Source organism: Engraulis encrasicolus, chromosome 18 (assembly GCF_034702125.1).
Source record: "Engraulis encrasicolus isolate BLACKSEA-1 chromosome 18, IST_EnEncr_1.0, whole genome shotgun sequence".
Classification (NCBI taxonomy): Eukaryota; Metazoa; Chordata; class Actinopteri; order Clupeiformes; family Engraulidae; genus Engraulis; species Engraulis encrasicolus.
Window position 1 is genome coordinate 16,830,816 of NC_085874.1, and position 13,514 is coordinate 16,844,329.

Sequence of the window (13,514 nt, forward strand, 5' to 3'; positions counted from 1 at the left end):
AGGCAGAGGTCATAGTCAATATACACTGCAACTCATTCCAGATAAGTGGAGCAAAACAAGTAAAGCCTGTTTTTCCTAATTCAGTACGAGGGTGAAAGACTGTAGTAACAACTTCTGTGAGGAACGTGTACGATATGATGAAGTGCAAAGAGTCAGATTACAGATACAATGGGAAGTTTCCCCAACAATGCCTAAGCAATAAAAAAGTAACGTGCAATTTCCGCCTTCTTCAGAGTGTCACACGTCAGAAAGGTAAACTCTTGAAATCTACTGCGTCTGAGATAGAAGAACATTCAAATTCACTGCCATTCAAAATGTCAAGGCTATTGTGCCACCCTTGAACACTGATCAAATTTCAAAAGGTTTTAACGGATTTCAAAAGATTTTAACAGGAAGTTATGCTAGTACAACGGAACAATACAGCAAAAGTTGATGAGGATTTTCAAAAGCTGGGCTGTTTGATGCAGCCTAACCACCAGTGGTTTCCAGACCACACCATTACTGTTTTCAGGCTGACCTGGGGTCCGTATCTCGAAAGCGTCTTTGCTAACGACGGTAGCAACGTCCTTCGTAAGAGCGACTCAACTCTCTCTCGACAGCGACGCTCACCACTGAATCCAAGGGAATGGTAAGACGGTCTTAAGGCGGTTAGCAACGACAATAATCGAGAAACGGACCACAGAACGGTGCCTGTGCTCAGGTAAAATCGGCACTAAAGTGCTTCCCTTCAAGCCTCCCGCGGTCATACCAGCCTCTGAAAGCCATACCAGCCTTTTCCACATGTGACCATATTTGAACCTGCCGACGTCCAGGTGTCGTCAAGGTAAGCAGGGAAAAACCAAGTACAATCCTCTGTCGGCCTGAATCAGGGTTCCCACACCTTTTTCATGAACAAATTCAAGCACTTTTCAAGGACCACATTTTCTGTTTTCCAGCACCTTTAAAAGGATGCGGGAAGGGAGTGTGGGGGTCCTCCCCCAGAAAATGTTGTGTTTTTAAGATGCAATTTCCTGCATTCTAATCAATTTTATTTTTGTCGAATGGCAAATCCCATCTGACATCTCACTCCCTCAGATTTTTGATGTACCTGAACAATTTATTTCTATCATTTCGCTTACTGAGTTTGACTTGACACAAATTCCAAGCATTTTCAATGCACTTCACCAACATTTCAAGCAATTTCACAACCTTGAAAACACTTAATTGAAATTCAAGCATTTTCAAGGAATTCAAGCACCAGTGGGATCCCTGCTGAATTCGCCTTCGGAGACCCACTGGGTATTTCTCAATGGGGCACCTAAGTCACGCTCTCTACTTCCTGGTTCATGGGGCAGAAGGAGTCAAAAAATTATTACTGGGCTTGAAAATGAGTGATTTTTGGATTTGTGGTGCATAGGTGGAAGTCCAAGGTTTGGATTGGTGTCAAATAGTGTTGCTTTTGCCGGCACATTTCAGTTTTAGTCTTAGTCTAGTCAAGTCTTTGCATCAAGTTGTCATTTTAGTCCTTGACAGTTTTAGTCAAATCACCAAATTCCTTAATTTTAGTCAAGTTTTAGTCTACTTTTAAGTCCATGCATTTAGTCACATTCATGTCAGTGTCATCCATGACCCATTTCAGTCTAGTCTTAGAGTAATTTTAGTCAGCAAACAAAAATATGAAGACATTTAAGTCTACTTTTAGTCAACACAATGTAGTTTTAGTCAGCAAACAAAAATAAGACGACATTTAAGTCTACTTTTAGTCAACATAATGTAATTTTAGTCAGCAAACAAAAACATGAAGACATTTAAGTCTACTTTTAGTCAACACAATGTAGTTTTAGTCAGCAAACAAAAATAAGAAGACATTTTAGTCAACACAATTCACACGTTGGTCTTCTCTGTGATGTGATTCTCTTTAACCCAGACATGAGGTAAAAGTGCACAATGTAAGACACAAAACCAACCTATTTAAAGATACCTCATACAGTACACTCGTTAATACTGAACACCTAATGCAAAAATAGAAAGTGCTACAGTTTGAATGAATTGTCTTTATTCCATCAAAACATGTTAATACACCACAAGCATCAACTCAAAAAGGAAAATAAACAAAATGCTTTATCAAGGTGAAATAAAGATCATATTCTGAATTGAAAAAAATTGTGCGATTTTAGTTTCTAAATCCAACAAAAAAACAAACAAAAAAAAACAAAACAAAAGGGGTTTCCACTCCCCACAGTGACACTTGAAAGACTGCTGCCCCCCCCCCCCCCAAAAAAAAAACAAAAAACACATCAGCTGTAAATCCTGTTCAAAAATAAATGGAACAGCATAGGGTCATATCCTCTAAATTCTACCCTATCCCTCATATACTAGCACAACAGTTAGCAAAAGAGTAGTCAGATTCTCAAAAAAAAACATGTAGGGGCCTATGTGTATGCATGTATGCATGCATGTGTAACGGAGGCCAACTAGCAGAGTTGGTGTGGAACGTTGGTAAAACCTCCCTCCGAAAGAGTCATTCAGTGTCTATGCCGTTGGACTGAAAGACTGGTCTCTTGGCCCAGTGGTATCGTACTGTGTCTCCCATTGCCGGACCGGTGTAGTTGACGAGGTAGCAGGTTTGATCCCAAAGGTGGGTTACCAGGTGCAAGATGACCCGTCATAATGGTGCTGTGACCCGGATGGGAGTTAGGTTTAAGGGGGAGAGTGTAACGGAGGCTAACTAGCAGAGATGGCGTGGAACATTGGTAAACCTCCCTCCCAAAGCCTCAGACAGTGCCGATGGGCCGGAAGACTAGTCTCTTGGCCCAGCGGTGGAGCAAGAAAAGTGATGTAATCCTCTGCTTTTCGCAAGAGACTCTGAAATTCACCCTCCTCGCTTTCTACAAGACCTTCAGCTACAAATGGGTCCTAAAAGCAAGCTGCTGCTGGAAGTGGTGAGAAGTTTTCAGCTGTTGAATCAAGGAACACACCAAGTCGTTGATCCATACTTGACCTCATCTTTTGGGCCAAAGTAGCAGCATCCTTGTAGCTTCTGCCATGTGTAATGGAGAACTCTGACAGGTGCTGATTCAGGTCCAGCAGTGCTTGCACAATGAGGGAAAGGGACTGGGTGTCACTTTCAAGGGACTTTGTGTGTTCTGCAAATGGCCCATTCTCTGCCACTAATTGGGTCAGGCAGTCTTTCACTAATACAAGGTTGCATCGTACTGTGGCTCCCATTACCGGACCGTTGTAGTTGACAAGGTTGCACGTTCGATCCCCGAGGGGGGTGAACAGGTGCACGATGACCTCAGTCACATGACAGAGGTCATCTTGCACCTATTAACCCCCCTCGGGGATCGAACGTGCAACCTCGTCAACTACAACGGTCCGGCAATGGGAGCCACAGTACGATAACGCTGGACCAAGAGACTAGTCTTCCGGCCCATCGGCACTGTCTGAGGCTTTGGGAGGGAGGTTTAACCAACGTTCCACGCCATCTCTGCTAGTTAGCCTCCGTTACACTCTCCTCCTTGAACCTCACTCCCATCCCGGGTTAGTGGCACCACTGTGAAGCAGATCATCTTGCACCTGTTCACCCCCCTCAGGGATCGAACAGGCCACCTCGTCAACTACAACGGCCTGGCAATAGGAGACACAGTACGATACAGCTGGGCCAAGAGACTAGTCTTCCGGCCCGACAGCATCGGCACTGTATGAAGCTTTGGGAGGGAGATTTTACCAACGTTCTACACCAACTCTGCTAGTTAGCCTCCGTTACATATGCAACCACAAACATACTGTACGCAATACCTACTTAGGTTTGTTCACCTTTAAGAATGCACTCTGTTCTAAAATTTTCCTGGCCCTGTTTCTACGGCCACACGACAGATAACCAGTAACGCTGAAGACTCTCTCTGTGAAGGCCTGAGATGCCGGCATTGCAAGGAGATCTAATGCCAGTGGTTTCAGGTTCGGGAATGCTGTAGAGCAACACCTGGTTAACCAATACTCAATGCCAGACTCCTCAACCTCATCACCATCACCAGTGTGGAAGGACTCTGACAGTAATGCCCTGTATTTTAAAAGCTCCTGCCGAATACTCAATGGTTTGGGTGTCTTGGGCCTTACTGGACGTTTTGAGCTAAAATATTTAAATCTTTTACGTTTTGCTGAGGGTACTTCTGGTGCCACTTGCTCATCATCGGTCACTTGTTCTTCAGGCAGACTTGGTGGAGCAAGAAAAGAGATGTAATCCTCTGCTTTTCGCAAGAGACTCTGAAATTCACCCTCTTCGCTTTCTACAAGACCTTCAGCTACAAATGGGTCCAAAAAGCAAGCTGCTGCTGGAAGTGGTGAGAAGTTTTCAGCAGTGGAATCAAGGAACACACCAAATCGTTGATCCATACTTGACAGCATCTTTTGGGCCAAAGTAGCAGCATCCTTGTAGCTTCTGCCATGTGTAATGGAGAACTCTGACAGGTGCTGTTTCAGGTCCAGTAGTGCTGGCACAATGAGGGAAAGGGACTGGGTGTCACTTTCAAGGGACTTTGTGTGTTCTGCAAATGGCAGAAGGAGGTCATGAAGCAGACCCATTCTCTGCCACTCATTGGGTTGTAGGGTGCCCCACCCCATGGCCTCTGCAACATGAATGACGTGTTCCTTCACCTCCAGGCAGCGCTTGAGCATGGCGAAGCAGCTTGACCATCGGGTCGGGCAGTCTTTCACTAATACAAGGTTGCATTTGTGGAGAAGGCGTTCTGTGGCAACAGAGGATTTTCTGAATTTGTTAACCATGTGCCTGACTTTGTCCAGCAATCTTCTTATTGGTGCCTCCTTCTGAATCATATTTACTACAAGCTGGAGGGTGTGTACAGCGCAGGGTGTCCTTTGAATGGCCCCATAATCTCTTCTGCAAGCATAAAAACACAAAACATTATATTAGTAGGTTCACAGACCATTTATTTTGCGCCATCAACTTCTTAAGTACAAGACATTATATTAAATACAGTAGCTCAAAATGCTTGTACTTGATATGACATTTCTTTTTATTCATATTAAGTGACTGAAAAACTAACTGCATAGTTTCGTGAAGGCTAATGAATACACTTCATACACAGACTGACCTCTCATCCTCTCCTTCCACATCATAGTCATTGGGGTCCTCGCTGTGCTCGTCCTCGGAACAGTCAGATGTTCCGGTGGCTTCACTGCGAAATGAAGCCACCATGTTGCTGCCGTTATCAGTGATGGTTGTAATTATCTTGTCTCTTTGGATGCCCCATTCCGCCATAGACTCCTCCACCAGCGCACCAATTGCTTCCCCCGTATGTGGATGTGCCAGTTCTTTCAAGCTAAGAAGTTTGTGTTCAGCCTTATTGCTTTCAGGATTGAAGTAGCATGCACTGACACCCAGGAAAGAGGCAGTGAGCCCCTTCTTGGTCCAGATGTCCAGGCCCGTGGTAACCCTGCGCGCTTGGGAAAGGCTTCGTTTGATCTTTCCCTTCTCTTCTATATACATGTTTTCAATGAGATTCAGAATTTTTTGTCTTTTAGGCACATTGAATTTTTTGTCCATACTTCCCATCATCTGAATGAATTCTTCATCTTCGACAATTCTTGCTGGCAGGCCAGTACGGCCAATCCATTGGGCAATTGCCTGCTCTTTACAACGTTGTTCAGGGGCGTTTTCGTTATACATTTGAATGCTGCTGGGCTTTCTCTTGGGTTTCTGTGGTGTCCGTTCTGGAATCTAGAATAGAGGGGGGGGGGGAGGAGAGTCCAGTCAGAAAGGTCTACTGCTCATAATAATGTTTCACAATATAGGCTACTTATATCATTTCAAATCAAACCGGTATTAATGTGACTATATTTTAAGTTACACATTTTGCGCTTAATGTAAGCCTGAAGACACCAGGATGTGTGTGCCAAGTGGATTATTTCACATAGGCCTACATTTACACATTTCTGTTATAGCCCCACACCCTCACACCTGCAAAACTATTGTGAAGTTGGCACCAGATATGTTGAATATTATGCATAAAAGCATTTTTTTGTTATTTGTTTCTGCATCATTTGTAGGCCTACATGATAGCACAGGCAAAATGAGCATTTCTGCACAAACCTTAAAAAGGTGCACTGTGCAGGAAATGGTCAAAAGAGGTACTGCAACTATGTTGCTCATTGAAACTGGGTTGCCTATTGCCGAATTTGATCTTTTCATGACAGTTTACTAAACTGATATTTTCTAGTATGGCCCAAGTACAGTCATCTTTGCAGCTAAAAATGTCTTTCAGGAAATTCAAAAGGGCGGACCATGGAGAGGATAGGAAAGTGAAATTGTCGTAGTCATAATGAATACTTAATTTGATGTTGGTATGAAAAAGGTATTAGTGAATGGGTAGCATAAATTCTGGAAAGAAACAACTGAAAATCTTACACACTGCACCTTTAAGATCAGGCTATCTGGTGACCACAATTACGCAGCACTCTATTATCATTCAAATGAATCATTTTTGCACAATTGAGCAGGCAACATGAACGTTTTTGCACAAACCGTTTATGTTACTTAAAATGTACTTTTGTAGGCCTAAATGCAGCGCCAAATCAGCAACCAAAATACTCGAAATGGTTCGAATTGTTTGTGCAGGTGTGTGGGTAAACAATGTTTCTGCAGAAACAGTTTGTTACTTTGTTATTTCATTCAAGTCATTTACCCATTGAAAGTTAAAAAGCTTAAATAGGCCTAAGCTTCTCACACGAACACTCATTTTGCCTACACAATCGTGCACAAATGAATAAAAAATAAATCTATTCATATCTTCAACATGTGGGGAGCCAACTGCACGCAAGTGCTGCACCTCTAATGTCATACGCATGGTCTAACCTACAAGTACGCAAGGCCTAGGTATCGGTCAATTGTCAGTTAGTTAAACGGATCAACAAACATTTACACCTGTGTCCTGCGTCTTGAACAGAATGTTAACGCCACAAATGAAATTCTCCCACGATTTAATTTAGATTTACTACTGCAGCGAAATGAATGAATGAATGCCATCGTGCTTTTTTTCTCCGTCTGGGACAACCCTCCAGTGAAGCAGCGCGTCAAACCTATATTTAGATAGGCTTACTGTACCGAGTCTGACAGACACAACTATAACCTGGGCTACCAGAAATGAGAAATGAGACGTTGCCGCAGCGGAGGAAGAAGATTTGGAGAAGAAGCAGACGGCAGAGTTGCGCTAGTGTGTGGAGTCGTAGACTTATTAGCCACAGTCCTAAAATATACCCATACAGGCCTAGGCTATATTGAACGGATGCCTGTGAAAAAATACAGTAATCCATATTGGCAACAGTGGTCGCACAATCTGAGTGCAATTGAAATGCTAAAGGTCCTAATGGACGCAGAACAGCGTTGGCACAACCCCCTTATTCCTTGGAAGCGATGGCTGGTCCGTGTAACGCTTTGCAGTGCTTTGATCCATTTTCGGAATTCACATGAAAAAGATGAAAATTAGTTCAAAACTTCAAATTTCCAGACAACTCAGAAAACAGAAAATTGACGCTGTGTGCTCGTTTCATTGTAATTTGTCGGTGGCCTTTGAAAGAGAAAATATGTGAATTTGAAACCAAAGTAAAATTAGGCAATATTTCAATGTCCAATTTCTGTGTCGCGCAGGGACCGGGGGATGTATTGGCTCAAGTAGCGCCAGATGTGTTTTGCGTAATGTCTACAAATGAAATGGATGGCAAGTCAGCTGAGACGTAGGCTACAGATCTGACAGAACAACTGGCTCAGCTGTATAGGCCAACCTGCAAACTTTCACCTCCTTCCCGACAACCGTTGGGACGAAAGTGAGTTCATGGACAGGGGGAGAAAAATAGGCTACCCACATAGTAGAACTAGGCAGGCATGCATGGTGTGCAAACTCTGATTAATGCGCACCACAGACCCATTGACTCCACGCCGACTAGACTACTCTTCATAAGGCCCCGTCTAAATTTGCATTGGCTATTAAGGCATAAACGTTGCACATTGTTTATTTTACGCGTGGATATTTCCCATCCAATGGGATCTCATTGCGCAGTTGGCACCACACTGCAGCATCCGTGACCGGATTATCAGTGGTGCAGTCTACTTTTTTGAAGTGGGTATACTGTATATTCAAGCATTTTTTTGAAGTGGGTATACTGTATATATTTATGCTATTCTAAACAATTGATCAATCCATTTGAAGTGGGTATACTGAAGCCCCTAAAATTTAGAAGTGGGTATACTCCGTATACCTGCGTTCTACGTAGACTACACCACTGCGGATTATTCCAAAACATCTGCAAGACCTATATTAGCCTATTTGTAACATTATCTTGACATTTCACAGAAATAAGACAGGCTTGAAATGTACTATAGGCTACGGGTGTAACAAAGCAAGCGTCATGAATTCGCAGTGCGTTATTGCTCGACCGCGTCATTTCAGTTCAGTGGAAACTAAGCTTGAAGCGCTATAACGGCAATGTAGCCCACAGTCTGCTCAAGTGAAGCAACTGATGTTTTTCCATAGGCCTAATATGATTGTCTGAATTCTTAGGGGAGTTGGCCCATATGCAAACGGAGTTGCCGACCACTGATCTACAGTAGGCTATGCGTGCCCAACGTGCTACCCTCTGAGTTCGGAGTTGGGTTCGGAGTTGGTCTCTGGCGTGTTGTCAGGGTAGGTGAAAGCGGGTTATTGAAAAGTTTGCAGGTTGGCTACGACTACAGCTGCCAGTCATTCTGTCGGATCTGTAGCAAGCCTACGTTTTAAGCTGACTTGCCATCCATTTCATTTAGGCAAAACACATCTGGCGCTACTTGAGCCAATTCCTACATCCCCTGGACCCCGCGCGAATGATTCAGTCCAACCACCATGCAGAAATTGAAAATTGAAATATTGACTCATTTTACTTTGGTTTCAAATTCAGTTGTTTTCTCTTTCAAAAGCAACCGACAAATTACAATGAATTAAACAACGTCAATTTTCTGGATCAAAAAATTAGAATAAATTCTCTGACTAAGGCACTCCAAATTAAAATGTCTTTATTGAAATGACGGGTCCTACATGGACATATTAAAAACAAGGCAAACAATATTAAAAGGGGCCTTGTTTTTAATATGTCCATGTAGGACCCGTCATTTCAATAAAGACATTTTAATTTGGAGTGCCTTAGTCAGAGAATTTCTTCTCATTTTTTGATCCTGGAAGTAGGCCACTATGCCTTGGACTAAAGAGCACCCAAACCCAAGCCAACAAACTATTTGGATAAGAGCACGCCATAGGCCTTCTCCACAAACTGAACGTCAATTTTCTGTTTTCTGAGTTCACTGGAAAATTGAAAATTGAAGTTTTGAACCCAATTTTAATATTTTCCAAATTAATTATTAAAATGGATCAAAGCACTGCAAAGCGTTAGGCTACACGGACCGGCCATCGCTTCCAAGGAATTAGGCCTACACAGATAGCCTAGGCCTACTTTTAATCGCGCAGGTGTGTCCGAAACTGACTACACTTACCTGGATGTCCGTATGAATTTTTTTCAGATGCCTCTTCAAGTTAGTTGTGTTTTTGCCTTTGAGTGTGTGGCCACATTTCTCGCCATCAATCATAACCACACGGCATTCAGTTAGGTCCTCGGCTTCTTGATATTCGAAGTGTTCCCAAACATCTCCCCGTCTCTTTCGCCCAAGTGTTACAGAGCAGGCCATCGCAGTTTTACTGTTTTTTGAAAAAAAATAATCAAGCCGTCGTCGCTTCTCGGTCTTAGTTGCCTACAGAAGCTGAACGCTAACGCCATGATTTTAAACCTGTCGTTTCCATCACCTGACGAAAGTGCCAATTCCACGCAGCCAATGACGACGAGACCATTATTGAAAGCAATGAATGCTGACTGAGAAACGCGAAAGGCTCTTGCTGTCACATGCAAAATATTTATCATCACCATGACAATAATGTTTCTTTTCGTCATCTTCAAAGCCTCTCCTCTCGTCAACAAAAACGGAGAACCATTTTAGCATAGTTTTTATTTGTGACGTTTTACGTTTGAGTTGGGTATGCATTGGTTTTTGACATGACGAAAATACTCTTTACTTCTCGTCTGGTTTTCTTCACATGATAAAAAATGTTGTTGACGAGGATATTTCCTCCGCGTCTTCGTTGACGACAGCAACACTAGTGTCAAAAAAACATTCATTTTCAAGCCCAGTAATTATTTTTTGACTCCCCCTGCCCCATGAACCAGGAAGTAGAGGGCGTGACTTAGGTGCCCCATGTGAAGTGTCCTAGCCTTGCTAAGATGAGTAACGCCCATTTTTCAAGGATTCTGCGTCATTGTGGCTCGCCAAGTACTGTTCTAAAGTGAAGCAAGTTCAAAATCTAGCAAGTACCACGCACTTGATTCATAGCATTTCCAAGGCTACACTCGATGCATCCTTGGCCGTGACAAAAGTGAAAGAAAAAGTGAAAGCCTATTGGGAAACTCCAACTCCCATTGTCATTGTGACACAGCACTCCACAGCACACAAGTGAACACTGCACACTGCACACAACGAAATTGCATTTATGCCTCACCAGTGCAAGGGGGCAGCCCTCAGTGGCGCCCCATGGGGAGCAGTGCGGTGGGACGGTACCATGCTCAGGGTACCTCAGTCATGGAGGAGGATGGGGGAGAGCACTGGTTGATTACTCCCCCCACCAACCTGGCGGGTCGGGAGTCGAACCGGCAACCTCTGGGATGCAAGTCTGACGCCCTAACCGCTCACCCATGACTGCCCAAAATACCCAGAATCCTTCATGTCTCCACGCTCACTCTTAGCTTTTTCAATTACAGGTGTAGGAAAGTCATGCATGTTTAAGCACAATATGTATGGTATGTTGTTTCCAAGATATGAATAACTTAAAACTCAACACAACTTGGTCATTGTTTGTGCCCATTACGTTTGTGTTGTATTTCACAGCTTTGGGCACCGGACAATTTTTGCACTGTTATGAATTGATATCAATATTCTCGTAGTGTTGCTGTACTTTTCAAATGTCACCACCACAGAAATACAGCCACCCAATCTTTGTTACAGTTTACAGTTTAAAATCAATTGAGAACAAGTGTGTAGCAGCCAAAACGAAACCGCCATGACATTCACTTCCACGCATGTTCCATCCGCATCGTTTGAGATGCTTGTGAGGCTTTGAGCCTTGTCTTGCGAATGTATGACTGCGAAGGCTGTCACACTCCCAAGGGCACACACTACTACACACTGAGAAACAGCGGGTCTTTCTCAAAGTCTAGGCCAGTGTCCTTCCAAGTGTATCAGCCTAATTAGTCACGCCCAGTGATTGGATACCCTTTATTAGTCACACCCAGTGATTGGATATTCTGTAGAGTTCACCAAAAAGTATCCAATCACTGGGCGTGACTAATTAGGCTGATACACTTGGAAGGACACTGGCCTAGGCTTTGAGAAAGACCCAGGGACTGACTTTGAGAAGCACTGAATAAGTCCTCCCCCACACAGTGAAGCCTGAGGAGTGGGGGTTGCCATCTAAAAATATGTAATGAGCTTGGCGGTAGCAGGGCATCGGCCAATGGAATGTTCACATTTTTCTAAACATGAGCTTCGGTTGGTTGAGATTCCTGGCTGAACGCTTCAGGTTGAATCGTTTGCCTCCTTCAACGCCCCTGACCAGTGCTTTCCAGGCAGGAGTCAGCAGCGTTGTGGCTCCTTCAACGCTGGCGGTGTGATCGCGTCATTAGGCCAAAACGTCTGTCTGTCATGCTAACCCACTAGAATAAAGAACAAGAATTACACCTGACAGTGCGGCTTTTCTACTAAATATGAACTTTGCTGCTTGCTCACACCCGAAGACCTTGTGCAATACAGTTTGGACTTGAGCACACTTTCTGAAGAAAAAAAAAGGCTACCTCTGTGATGACCCCAGCAGCGATGGTGGAGCCCACGTATCGCAGCATGAAGCGGCCCAGCTCCTTGTAGTCCTTGTACAGCTCCAGAGCCACCGGCCGCTGCGTCTGGATCTCCACCACGGCATTCTGGCCCTTACCTAGACACCTGTCCAACAAACAACCGGCAATCAATCAAACAATCAATCAAAATGTATTGATACAGCACATCATCACAACTATGCAGTCAATGAAATGAAATGAAATGATATATAACCAAGACTGAATTATATCTGGGATTAACAAAATAAAACCTGAATTGAATTGTAATAATTATGCAAAATTGCATGAAACTGTCAGCATGTTAAGGTTTCACTGATGCTCGAAGACAGGTCACTATTGCCACGATTAAATTCCGATTGAAAAACGTGAATGGAGATATGCAAGGAAAAGGGAGACATGTGCACGCGCACACGCACACGCACACGCACACGCACACGCACACACACACACACACACACACACACACACACACACACACACACACACACACACAGAGGTCATTTCAGTTCTGATCATTTATTCAGTGCTTGAAAACAGTTTTTCGACTGGGCTGTTTGTTTTTGTTCGTTGCTGAGCAACAGGGGCTTTTACTTGGCAGCACTTTCGAGCACAGTCAGAAAAACACACTCAAACACTCACGCTCTCCTGCGTGCTCCCTCTCTCTCCATCTCTTTCAGAAAAACACTCACTCTCTCGCTCGCGCTCTAGTTAGACAAACACTCACTTTGGTTTCTTCTTCAGCACCTCTCCGTTGCTTTTGTGCAAGATGCTCACCAGCTTTCTGATTGTCGCCGGCTCACTTACTGTCTGGTAGTGTAGCAACACCTGAGCACACACACACACACACACAGACAAGATCATGCACAAAACGTCAGTCTGAACACAAGTCATGACATATACTATGTTACATACATATTATATCAATGATGGGTAGCAGGCTTCACTCAGGTTTCTTGATAACTTTTAGGGGTGCTGTCCCAAATAAATACTTAGAATCAAAGAAAAGGGGGCGCATCTTGCATCAATTTTTCTTTATTTTGTGCACAGACGCGTTTCGGCGTGTGCCTTCCTCAGTTGCACACTGAGGAGGGCACACGCCGACATATATATTTATAACAATGGAGATTAAGTTAATAGACACTGAGCGCCTCTTGATGTACACACACACACACACACACACACACACACAAACACACACACACACACGCACGTGTACACACACACACACGCACGCACTCGCGCACACACACTTGTGCGCACACGCACACACAGAGAGGAAATACTCACAGGAAAACCTTGTGTAATGGGAACCTCGATGTTGAACAGCAGAATCCGGGCTCTGAATCGAGTGCAGGCCCTGATAGGTGCTTTTGGATCACAGAACACACAACCCACACTAGGATGGAGGGAGTGGGGGAGTAGAGGTTGAGGCAAAAAAGATTAAAAGTATAAGAAAGGATATTGACAGAAAAGGACTTACCAATCGTATATGTATGCAGATGTGTGTGTGTGTGTGTGTGTGTGTGTGTGTGTGTGAATATGTCTTCAAGTTTTGT

The 13,514-nt window shown here is 43.8% G+C and overlaps 1 protein-coding gene across 1 annotated transcript in view; it reads right to left on the bottom strand.

Moving 5' to 3' along the window:
- The window catches only part of hbs1l (HBS1-like translational GTPase), a 70,711-nt gene that overhangs the window by 2,888 nt on the left and 54,309 nt on the right, over positions 1–13,514 (bottom strand). The window contains exons 15-17 of the mRNA XM_063223119.1: positions 13,246–13,354; positions 12,683–12,783; positions 11,920–12,064 (exon numbers count right to left, since the gene is read on the bottom strand). Of these exons, the coding sequence (XP_063079189.1) occupies positions 11,920–12,064; positions 12,683–12,783; positions 13,246–13,354 (355 nt within the window). The remainder of the gene's footprint in view (positions 1–11,919; positions 12,065–12,682; positions 12,784–13,245; positions 13,355–13,514) is intronic.